The 12614-nt window shown below is 43.1% G+C and overlaps 1 protein-coding gene across 6 annotated transcripts in view; it reads left to right on the top strand.

Annotated features, from left to right (window-relative positions):
- The first annotated feature begins 575 nt into the window (after positions 1-575).
- SLC37A2 (solute carrier family 37 member 2) overlaps positions 576-12614 on the top strand; it is a 39330-nt gene continuing 27291 nt past the window's right edge. For 4 of the 6 annotated variants that reach the window (XR_015750361.1, XR_015750360.1, XM_087969993.1 and 1 more), the window contains exon 1: positions 3131-3273. Coding sequence is in view for 4 of the 6 variants with exons in the window: in XM_087969993.1 (XP_087826119.1) it covers positions 3146-3273 (128 nt within the window). In the remaining 2 variants the exon portion in view is untranslated. Of the gene's footprint in view, positions 1070-3130; positions 3274-12614 lie in introns of those variants that run through there. The other 2 variants (XM_026671414.2, XM_087969995.1) reach the window with 2 other exon arrangements.

The following is a 12614-nucleotide window of genomic DNA, read 5'->3' as shown; positions in this document are numbered from 1 at the left end:
ATCTACCCCCAACTAAGGAAGTTCATTGGATGAGTTTGGTCCCCCAAGATCTCTTCTCCCAACTACCTCCAGTCGGTTGGGAGCTAAGATCATTGGCCTTGAAAGTGACTTTGTCGAGGTTTCTCTTTCTTTGTCCACGTTTCAATCCTGCCTCAAAGAGTCGACTCGGCGGCCCAAATGATGACTTAAGAAACGACCGTTTATGCACGTTTTTCATGGGCTTTGGAGGTTGGTTCCGCTGGGCTTCGTGGGGCTGGGCGTGCATAAGCGCACCAACGTGCCTACCGTCCCTGTCCTATTGTTTCTCTTATTCTTCTTTTATTTTTCTTATATGTACCCATTTCATGTATTCACAACTATGTATACACTTATACTTATTATCTTGTAAACAATTGGCAAATCAAATAAATAAATAAATAAATAAAAATAAAGAAAAGTCCCTGATAACCCCCACCTTCAAAAGCTTTGCTCAAACCAAGCGTTGCTGGCGACCCCCCAGCCCTCCCGGAGCCAAACGGTACCAGGCTCCGCGGGCAGAAGGCAACGGCTTCTCCGAGCCTTGGTTTTTGAGCCTTGGGCGAGGTCGATGCCACGGAAGCCCAACGCCAGCTCCAGAGGGCACTTTGCCGGCGGCGGCGGCGGCGGCCGGGCTGCCCATCTGGAAGCGTTGACTCGGGCAGGGGAGGGGAGGGGAGGGGCGGCCCACGCGGGCAGCTCCCCTTCTCGGCCTGGCCCTGCCCGCGCCGGGGCGGGGAAGCGGCCTTGAATCACCGGCGGGTGCCCGTCGGCTGGCCTCCAGCAGGGCATTTAAATGCCAGCCGGGATTCAGCCCGAAACAGCGCCAGCCGCCGCAGCAAAAGAGCCGGCCCGACCGCGCCCCTCCCGCTCCGAGAGGAACCCGCCCGGTCGCGTCCCGCACCGCCAGCCAGCCAGCCGACCAAGCGAGGACCCGGCCGGCCGGCAACTCTTGCTTCGCCTCCTCCGCCTCTCCCGGCTTTCGCACAGCAGCCATGCGGGCCATCCCTGCGCCGGGCATCCGCTTCCTTCGCTCCTTCTCCAGGGACAGCTGGTAAGAAGGGCCGCCCGGGCGCCGCATCGTCTCCAGCGGCTTCAGGGCCCTCGGCGGCGCCGGCTTTTCGGGGGAGGGGAGTTGGGTGGCGGGGCAAGAGGCGGCCGGCCGGCGGGAGCGAGCGAGGGAAGCTGCCTCGCTCCCTTGCGCTCTGCTAGGCCTGGCCCGATCGCCTCAACCGCTCCTCGCCCTTCGGTGCCCGCCTGGCTCGAACAAAGAGCCGCCCGCGGGGCGAGGCGGGAGAGAGAGACGAGTTGCGGGCCGGCAAGGTGCAAAGCAGCGTCGCGGCACGTGCCGGGGACGCCCAGCTGGCTCGCGACGGGCCTTTTCTGAGGGGACTCTGGGCAGTCGGGCGGCTGAAGGCCGGCGGAGAAGCGGCGAGCGTAAAGGAGGGCGCCCCTGGACCTGCCTTCCCTTCCCGTGTTCTCGAGAATCCTGAGATCCAGAACCTCCGCGTTAAGGATCTGCTCGGCCCCTTCGGAGGAAAGGATCGGAGGTCCGGCCGGGAGCCTCCGAATTCGATTCAGCTTACAGGCTCTCTCTCTAAGGGGAGTCTATTCCTGGGTGTCATCCCCTGCTTTCTTCTTCGGGGCAGAAGGCGGGGTAAATCAGACATCCTTAGTTTTGCTGTGGGATCTCTATTCAGTGGATCAAGGCGGGAGTTGATCCCCCTGAGTTCAAGGGCCTGACTTGGAAGAGGGCGGCTTCTTGTGGTTCTGTGGAAACAGGCTGGGGTGGCGTGGAGTTATTGCAAATGTGCATTCCTATTACATTATATAATGTGACTGAAAGGCAAGCAGGTTGGCTATGTGGCTCCTGCAGTGCCTTCTGACACTTGGTTCTCTTGGAGAGAAAAGGCAGGGCCACCTTCCCCCTTCAGGTGAGTTGTAATGAGTCCTCAAATGTCAAGGCTTCTTCTATCTGCAAACAGTGGGAGTTCCTATACACAACACGGGCAACCACAGATCAGTGTTGGGCTCCAAGTTCAGCCTTTGCCATGTGCAAGACAAATAGTGATGTCAATTTTCATGGAAACAAGCATCTGGCGCAGGGGTCTCCAACCTTGGCAACTTTAAGACTTGTGGACTTTAACTCCCAGAAGTTGAAGTCCACAAGTCTTAAAGTTGCCAAGGTTGGAGACCCCTGATCTGGCGTATAGGCAGCCTTAGATTTAGGACCACAACAGAGACCTCCGTGTTAACTGTGAGCGGCAGGAAAACCAAGGACTGGTGGGGATGGGAAAGCAAGGTCTGTCCTACATCAGGTTTTGTAGGAAAGATCTTCAACTGGATCATAAAATTCATGTGACTTATTGCTTGTGAGGTTTTTCTTCAGAGTATAAGAAGGCAGCCTTCCCAGTATGTCATTTCTCACGTTTGGAAATTATTCCAAGTGATTGGATGGGTGCAAAAATCATTAGGCAGTGAAAGTTCCAAAGAGAGCGGTAATTGAGACCCTGGTGATAAGGATCGTTTTGCTCTTGAGATTTGTTTTAATCTGATTAACACCCTTTCCTGGTTTGGCCACAAACAATAAGAAGTAACATTCTGTCTTGCTAGCATTTTCTCAGTGACAATAATGCTTAGCATCATATTCTTCCTTCCCTCATCAGATTTTTGTAATTTTATAACAGTGTTTATGTACATCTTTATGTAGTGCCTGCAATCTATATAAAATCAACTTTGCTATTCCTGGGTCAGCTAAGTTTCACCTAGTTTTTGCAGAGTCACAAGGAGAATACAATCTGGGTTTGTGTGCCATGGACTAGAACAGGTTATTGTGGTTTATTTGATTGAGCTAGGGATATCACATTAATTGTCCAAAGATATTACATCTCTCCATTTAATTATCCCAACACAGTGATGATGATTTGTATTGGTAAGTAATTGCAATGGAAATTATCCTTGTCTTCTGAGACTAGATTGTTCTAGTTTTGCCTGCATGCTGCATTTGTAAGTTGTGTGTGTTTACAAGATTGACAAGTCCCTCCTCTGTAGCGTTTCTGTACAACAGTGTAGAGCAATCAGGTCATCTCTCCCTGGTCTTGTTTTATAGAATGAACAGATCAAGCATCTAATGAGAAATCCCAGAGAAAACCCTCAAAAAGGAAGAGCTCAGGCATTGGTAGAAGATTTTTCTAAGGGAGCAATTGCTGCTCATTTGAGTTTGCACCTTCCACTCTTGAGAACAGCAGGACTGGTGAGGTAACTTGCATCTGGGATCATAGACGGAACACTAGAAAGGCATCCCTTTCATCTCACAATCATTGGTCGTCAACAAATCTAGCACCCACACACCAGTAAAGAGAGCAGGTTGTGCTTGTAAGACTGGGGCGTGGCCTTCTCCAAATAGTAAAGCCATACGTAACCAAACTTGTTTTTATTAGGAATTAGGCACATGCTTAAAAAAAAACCTTGCTAGATCTGATTAGCAATAGCACTGAGACTTACTGTACATACTGCTCCGTACTGCTTTACAACACTGTCTGGGTGGTTTACAATGTCAGCATATTATCCCCAACAATCTGGGTCCTTATTTTACCAACTTCGGAAGAACGAAAGGCTGAGCCCATCAGGATTGACTGTGGGGAGATTTAGCTTGAAATACTGCACTCTAACCACTGCGCCACCAGGAATGGTCTTTCTACAAAATCAGTGACCTATTTTCCTATGCTAACAAGCCAAAAGACCCAGAGAAGCCCACAGACACTGGTTTGTCATTATTGTTCCCCAGTAACCACCATCTGGAGTCAAAATGTCTTTCTGATTCTGAAAGTAGCATAACAACCTTAAGACTAGAAACCATTCATATGTTAATATCTAAAAGCAGGAATGAAAGGAATGGGATAGCTTTTCCAAAGCCAAGAATTGCATAGTACCCAGAGATTGTTAGTCATATTAAACCAGAGACTTCTACATGAAGACATTATTCCAAAGATCATCCAACAAGAGGACCTATCATTTCATTTCAGGGACTGGATTCTTTCCAGGCTGTCTTCATTCTTTCTCTATGCATTGATATAGTTTCTTTGGTGCAGATCAGATTCCTTTCTCATTGTCAGCTACAATCATCCTTACCATTTGCACTGGTGATTAAGACATTAAGAAGCATATAAGATGCAAAGAACGTATATTGTAACATATTTGCACATTTTTATAATTTTGTTGCCATGGTTTAAATCTTTCAGAGAATTACTTAAGCATGACATTGTTTAACTTATTGTTCAGATTTTGAGCCTGTAATGTAGGAATTATTTTTATATAAATATTAATTTGTAGGGAGACACAATTGCTGTTCCCAGAAACATGAGGCAGGATGTGCATTCAACAGCCACAGGTCAATAGGGAATAGCACTGAAACTTAATTGGGAATTCCATCGATCTGTCCCTCCCATTTGCATCATTCTAGAACTTCCTGGCTGAAACTGGATTTTCAAGATCATTGCCAATCTTAAGCATTTAGATCCTTCACTCCTTATCAGTACATTCACATGCAGAGCTCTTAGGCAAGACTAGGTGATGTGTGGAAGCTGAATTAGATCTAAGGTCTATTTTCCTTCGGATCCTGTTTTGCGCAGTGGCCAACCAGAAGCTCTAAGCAGGAGGCAAAGGATGTGATTCTCTGCAGACTAATCAATGTTCTTCTTCTGCCCTGTTTGCAAGTTTTGCCAATGCAATGCTGAGATCCAGTTCTACTTCTTTTGTGCTTGAGTTCCTGCAAGCATGAAATTACTTATGTAATATTTGGATATTGGCTTTGTTTTAAGCACTTCTTGGAGCTCCCGTTCATGGAAGTAGGAAGGGTAGGAAATTTGCTTGTGGTTGTTGTTGGTACTATCACTTTCCCCAGTCTGTCAAATTTTTTCAAAACGGCTCTGATTAATGGGAATTTTGTGACATTCAACACACTTGAAGAGCTGATACTTGTAGATTTATTTATTTATTTATTTTGTCAAGTGATTATAAGACTACAGGTATAAGTATGGACATAGTTATGAGTACATGAAATGGATACATATAAGAAAAATAAAAAGAAACAATAGGACAGGGACGGTAGGCACGTTGGTGCGCTTATGCATGCCCCCTACAGACCTCTTAGGAAAGGGGTGAGGTCAATAGTAGACAATCTAAGGTTAAAGTTTTTGGGGTTTGGGGAAGAAACCACAGAGTCAGGTAGAGTATTCCAGACATTGACCACTCTGTTGCTGAAGTTGTATTTCCTGCAATCAAGTTTGGTGCGGTTTACCTTGAGTTTGTATCTATTGTGTGCTCTTGTGTTGTATTGTCTTGAATGGTTGAAGCTGAAGTGTTCATTGACAAGTAGGACATTGCAATGTATAATTTTATATACTATATTTAGATCGGACCGGAGGCGGCGTAGTTCTAGGTTTTCTAGATCTAGAATTTCAAGGCTGGTGGCATAAGGTATTCTGCAGCGAGTAGAGGAGTGGAGAACTCTTCTTGTGAAATATTTCTGGACTTTCTCAACTGTGTTAATATCAGATACGTAATGCAGGTTCCAGACTGATGAGCAGTATTCAAGTATAAGTCTAGCAAATGTTTTGTATGCTCTAGTTAGTGGTGTGATATTACCAGAGAAAAAGCTACATAGGATTAGGTTAACAACTCTTAATGCCTTTTTGGCTATGTAGTTACAGTGGGCTCTAGCACTTAGATCATTAGAGATTTGTTTCCATACTTTCTGCCATGAATCGTTTGACTCCTATTTCATTCTGTTCTGTAGAGGATGTGCATCGAGAGGTCTGTGCTTTAAACTGGTGACCCCCAAAGGATAAAACCTGTGTGATGATGCCACATGGAAGGGCCTAAGGGTAGGGCTTGTGTTGCAACTCATGTTTCATCAATTGTTCCTTCTTTTTCACCTCTGCAGTGCCTGTCGCCCCACAACAGTAGAGCACCTGAAGAAAAGTCATCTTTGATTTTTTTTTTCCTAGCCAAATTTGATCTTTTCTATCCTCTTAGGACTGACTAAAACCAATCAGGTAGAATTTTTGTCCCAGCCTAAATCCATTCAATTATTTTGAGCTGTAACACTATCACACCCTCATCTCTAATAGGAGTTGGGTTAGTGTGGGATGCAGTTGTTCTGGATTCTAAAAGGCCCACTGACCTACCTTTTTCTTACAGAAAGTACCATAATTAGACTGTCAATTGCACAAGAGTCCATGCCTGTTAAAGAAAACTCTGGCTACCTGTGCACACTGAACTAAGGCAACGTGGTTCATTTGGCTTGTCTTAGTGATGTATGAACCCAGCTGTTGTGCTTTGTGTGCTATTGTAATGGAAGGATAGTTCTGGCTTATTCAATCAAACACAGTTAATATCATCATGTCTTAGAATAACCTGTCTGGCCAGCTTATTAATCCATTTTATCAACTCCAAACAGCAATAGCATTAACCTTTCCAATAATATTTTTCTTATTTGGCATTATTTATGTATTATCAATTAAATTTATTTTCCATTCAATCTTTTCAACTGGAGATACTAAATCTGAGCATTTAAATCAGTTTTTTTTTCTGCTCAAGAATCTCTCCCTTAAATGTCTTGAATAGCCAAAGAGAATACAAGAGTATTAAGCAACACAAATGACCTGGTTTATCTAATTGCCAAGGGCACAATTGAACAGAGATATAATAAGAGTTTCAGGGGGAATCCTGTACATCCTTGTAGTAGTGTTTATTCTTTCATCATTTCCACCCAACTATAACAATATTTCCAGTTCATTTTCTGCCAAATGTTGTCTTCATGTAACACAGATTTGAGCAAAAAGAGAAAAGTTAAAGGTAAGTGACACAGGATAAATTACTTTGTGCATTTTTTAAAAAATCTATAAATTTTTAAAGGACATAAGCTCAATGAGACATAAAGATAGACATCTTTCCCAAATATTGGCTAAATAAACAGTTGAATGAAGAACACCACATTTCTTTTCCTCTTGGCCATAACCCCCTGATAAATCTTCAAGTTATAAAGATCATATCTCATGTCACAAATCTTTTGGCAGCTCTGTACCACAGAAACAGTAAAGTGACATTTCTTTGAGAAGTAATTTTTTCAAGTGTTGAATGGGTCCCATGTTAGATTAGACTATAATTTGCTGAAATCTGGTTGATTAAATAACCACAATTGTTGTTTCACAGATCTCACTGACCTGTAAATAACGACTTACAAATCACAGTGGTTTCACTAACATGTTCAATCAAAACCAAAAAAACCACATGACGATCTAGCATGCTATGTGAATTCAATTATTGCCTCTTAAGTTTCCTGTGTTTCAGATGACCTGCTTTGATAAAGAAATAAGGAAAAGGTACTGGCAGCTACTTCCTAAAGTAGCTTGCCCCCAAAAAATTGTTCTTAAAGGAACCTATTCATTATATTCAGCGAGATGAATCATTTTTAACATGCCTTGTTAGCTTCTCCTGCATTTAGTCAGAAGCCCAAGTCCACTGAAAATTTACAGAGCACCTAAAACATGCGTGTGCATTTTTCCCCTGTGTTACGTTTACCAACATAAGCATTTAATGCCTACTGCATATATTTTCCTTAATGCAGTGCTCCATTATATCTTAGAATACAGAGTGATGCATTTTAGGAAAACATGATGATGATGATGATGATGATGATGATGATGATGATGATGATAGGTTAACAGAGTTAGAAAGGACCTTGGAAAGTCTAATCCCCTCTAGTCTAATCCCGCCCCCCGCCCAACCAGTCCAATCTCTTCTTGAAACCCTGCAGTGATGAAACTCCCACAACTTCTGAAAGCAACTTCTGTTCCATTGGATGCTTGTTGTCACTGTCAGAAAATTTCTCCTTATTTCCAGGTTGAATCTCTCCTTGTTCAGCTTCCATCCACTATTCCTTGTCTGGCGTTCGGGTGCCTTGGAAAATAACTTGACCCCTTCCTCCTCTCTGTGGCAGCCCCTCAAATATTGGAACACTGTTATCATGTCTCCCCTGGTCCTTCACTTCACTAGACTAGATGATGATAATGATGATGAAGGTGATGATGATATCCATTCAGTCATGTCAGACTCTTGGCGATTCTATGGGCCAGGTGTCCTCACATCTTTTGATCTTGCACTACTTTGAGTAGTTTTATTCTCTGGCTGGTATCAGCTTTGATGGTATCCAGCCATTGTGTTCTTTGGCAGCCTGGTTTCCTTTTACCACTAATTCTTCCAAACATAATTGCTTTCTCCAGTGAATTACCCCACATGAAATGGCCAAAATAAGTGAGACACAGTTGGAAAACATTTACCATAATTTTATTAGAATGTTATTTTAATTTGTTTCTACCTTTTGGAGATGTTCTGTATTCAGCTGCTATTCAGTGTCTATAATCAGCCACTGATATCATATGCTAAGCTTCCCTGGGCTATAATTTAAACCTTTAAAGATATTCTTCTTTGTCTCATGTATTATTTGTCTTGATATCTGTCTCATGTTCCAAGGACACAAGGAAGGTTATGGAAATTTTACAATTAATTAAATTAAATGCCACACAACTTTTATCAAATTATCCGGCAATTTGAGATGAATGTTTATAAATTGATATTCAGTCTCAAATATATCTATTTACTGCAAGAAAGAAGATATCTTTTCAAAGGGGGAAAATCTTATCTGTAACGTTGTTCCTGTAAAGTGTAATAAAGTATTTGTGACCTCTTGGGACACTAAAGTGGAGAGAAATGTTCACTTAAGATACTGATTAAAACAGAAAGCAACAGAGAGGATTGCTGTATTTTCTTTATGTCTAAAAGAAGACAGTTGCCTACAAAACCTTAGGAGAGACACATGGATCAACATTATCACTCTAAGTAGGGTCATCCCTTTGTCCTGATGAGACTTTCCAAATGTGAAATAAATTCTTCGATTGAATTTAAATATATATGGCTCTATCAGTTTGTGAAAAATTTGAACTCTGAGTACTGTATAAAGCTGATTTCTAGACGAGGAGAGTCAAACTCGATTTCATTGAGAGCCACATCAGGATTGAGTTTGACTTCAGGGGGGGCGTGGGCATGGCTGGGGGGGGCGTGGCCAGCTCGATGTCACTCATCAAGGCTCCGTTTTCAGCCGCGACAACCTCCTGCAGCCCCCTACCAGCGAAAACGGAGTTCGGGAAGGCCTTGCGCAGCCGACTTGGGGTCTGTTTTCGCTGGCAGAGGGCTGCAGGAGGTTGTCGTGGCTGAAAACGGAGCCCAAGCCAGCTGCGCAAGGCCCTCCTGAGCTCCGTTTTCGCTGGCAGGGGGCTGCAGGAGGCCATTGTGGCCAAAAACGGAGCCTGGGCAGGCTGTACATGGCCCTCTCGAACTCCATTTTTGCTGGCAGAGGCACTGTGTTTCCAGGGCGGGCCCGTGGGCTAGATCTAAACACCTAATGGGCCGGATTCGGCCCCCAGGCCTTGAGTTTGACACCCCTGTTCTAGACACATAGCCCTATTCAGAGTTTGCATGAAAAGGTTTATTTCCTCTGATTGAAGGTTCTTATCTATATTATAAGATTCCAATAACAGAATCTTGCAAGACTAAAAGTATTTCTCCTCTCCTCTCCTTTTACTTTTCAGAAAACTAGGGGCGGTCCCTTGTGGGAATGCTTTCTCCTTCTTTGGGCTGAGATATGCTTTACACACCAGTTGCCCAATCTGCAACTCTTTCTCCTACTTCCTAAGGCCATCCCCATATACATCACAGGCTGTAAGGGCATGTTCCCCAAACAATTGGATTCTTAAAAAACCTTCATCTGAAATCAAGGCACTTCCTTAAAAAAAGGCTTTCTCTTCATTACAGTTGCATCCCTTTTCTCTCCAGTTAATGGAAGGCAACCAGCAATGCAAAAAAAGCAAGACTTCCTAATATTCTAAGGTAAACGGGGAGGAAAATAGGCCTCAAATCCATCAAATTCCATCCCCACCCCCGTCCAAAGATATTTATATAGTATTTAAGACTGCAAGAACATACTTGGCACAGAGAAGATGCCGAACCTTTGAAGTTCTAGGGTTTGGGCCATGCTATGAAATTATGAATGGAACATTGTTTGTGCTTCCAACAGTCATTGCCAAAGGCATCGGGTGCCCCAGTTATAGTGACCTAGATTCCTACAAGGCTTATACTGTATGAGTACATAGCAGATGGAGAACCAAACCAACCAGGAATAATTTTAAGCCTGGAAGTATGAAAAGATGACCTCAAGACACCACTCTTCTCCAACAGTCCAGGCAAGCAATAAGAGAAAGGCCATCATCTGTAGAAAACATGGCCCTTGCTGGAGATGATGGGTTGGAGATCAGTTCTTTTGGAGGGCACTTTGAGTCATCACCTGTCCAACAAATCACTAGACTACTTCAGGGCTTTCTGTATAGTGGATATTTTCAGGGTCTGCATTGGCATTTTAGTATGGTTTAGTAAATGGTGTGGTTTTAATAACATCTTGGCATGAAGTTACAGTACATACTACAGGTAGTCCTTGACTTATGACCACAATTGAGCGCAAAATCTCTGTCGCTAAGTGAGATAGTTATTAAATGAGTTTTGCCCCATTGTTAAGTGAATCACTGCAGCTGCCAAGTTAGTAACACTTACAAATTTGATTTTATTCAATTGTCCTTTCAATGTAAATATATTTGAAGTATTTAAATACCATCTGTATAATTGCACCCTATTCATTTACAATATCAGGGATTAGTTGGTTGCAATCTCTGGAGGCGCTAAGGCCTTACGGGCAGGTATATGCGGCTGAAAGGGTTTCAACCTGTATCGCTGTACAAACGCCACATCTTTCCTGAGTCAGTTTTTTTTTTCTGGCTCTTTAAAAAGCTGTGTTTTCTCCAGAATTTTCTTTGAATACCTCAATTTGGCCTAGAGGCAGAAGTGAAAGCAATTGTAACAGGAAGAAAGAGAGCAGAGCTTGCAATTTCCTGCTAAGACCAAATAGCTTTAATGGCCCCCACACGGAAAAAAGAGACACTCTTAAATGTATAGCGAATCCAATGCTGTCATTAGCTACCCAATACTTCAACAATGTTGACTTTGAATTAATTGAATGCTATAAACAGTCAGGATCAACATTAAGATCCGGAAGCTGTTCCTAGACACAGTGGCTAAACAAACAAACAGGCATTTCAAATATCTTAAAACCTATGATTCAGAACAAAATAAAGCAAAGAAGTAATATGATCCGGAGCAGAAGATCATTTAAATACTGCAAGTTAATTTCTGCTTTCCTATTTCCTACTTATTCTTCCACTTGAAAAGATCCTGTTAGCGCTATCTGGTGAAGAAATAACTCAGAGCAATTTTTTTTTTTGCATACGGTTGGGAAGCATCTCCTTTCGCCCTTTCAGAGATTGTCTCTTGGTTATCTTGCTTGATAAGATAAAAGAATTGATAAGTAAAAGCTCCCAAGTGGAGGCTGGAATTTGTTTTCTCCAAGCTAGCCGCCTCTTGCTTCTGTAGCACACAGAAGACTGAAGTCAACTTTCCTTGCATGCTTTAATTTCGATCGGCACTCTCCATGTGACTCTGAACATCTGCTTGTCCTGGCTTGCTTTGGAGAATGGAAAGATTCCAGTGGAAGAAAACACTGAATATGTAGTTCAAGTTGAACTGTCGAGTTTTGGGTGCTCTCTGAGCTTGGTTTATGAAACTCAGAGAATACTAAAGACCTCACAAGGAAAGACTGTATTGCTCATTCTGTAAGAAAATAGGAAGGGGCAGATGAATTGGCTTACCTACTGTGTAATCTTTCCTTTTTACTTGCCAAGCAATTTTTGTACTCATTTACATGGATTCAATTACATGGAAGGATTTAACAGATAATCAGAGTTGGAAGGGGGTCATCTAGTCCAACCCCCCACCCAAGCAGGAGACCCTACACCATTTCTGACAAATGGCAGTCCAGTCTCTTCTTGAAAGTCTCAAGTGATGACGCTCCCACAACTTCCGAGGGCAAGCTGTTCCATCGGTTGATTGTTCTCACTGTCAGAAAATTTCTCCTTATTTCCAGGTTGAACATCTCCTTGTTCGGTTTGCATCCATTGTTCCTTGTCTGGCCTACAGGAGCTTTAAAAAATAGCTTGACCCCCTCCTCTCTGTGGCAATTCCTCAAATACTGGAAGGCTGCTATCATGTCTCCCCTGGTCCTTCTGTTCACTAGACTAGCCAAGCCTAGTTCCTGTAACCGTTCTTCATATGTTTTAGTCTCCAGTCCCCTAATCATCCTGGTTGCTCTCTTCTGTACTTTGAGTCTCAACATCTTTTTTATAATGTGGTGACAAAAACTGGATGCAGTACTCTAGGTGTGGTCTTTCTAAGGCTTTATAGAGTGATATTAGTACCTCACTTGATCTTGATTGTATCCCTCTGTTAATACAATTTAGGATTGCATTAGCTTTTTTGGCTGCTGCTGCACACACTACTGGCTCATATTTAGCTGGTTGTCCACTAAGACTCCAAGATCCCTCTCACAGTTACTGTTATTAAGCCTGGTTTCACCCAGTCTATATGTGTACTTTTGG

The sequence above is a fragment of the Notechis scutatus genome, chromosome 7, assembly GCF_049901735.1.
Source record: "Notechis scutatus isolate UNSWTSFEM ecotype Mainland chromosome 7, rNotScu1.2, whole genome shotgun sequence".
In the NCBI taxonomy this organism is placed as follows: domain Eukaryota; kingdom Metazoa; phylum Chordata; class Lepidosauria; order Squamata; family Elapidae; genus Notechis; species Notechis scutatus.
Note: the sequence above shows the minus strand (reverse complement) of the source record. Positions and strands in the feature narration are given on the sequence as shown.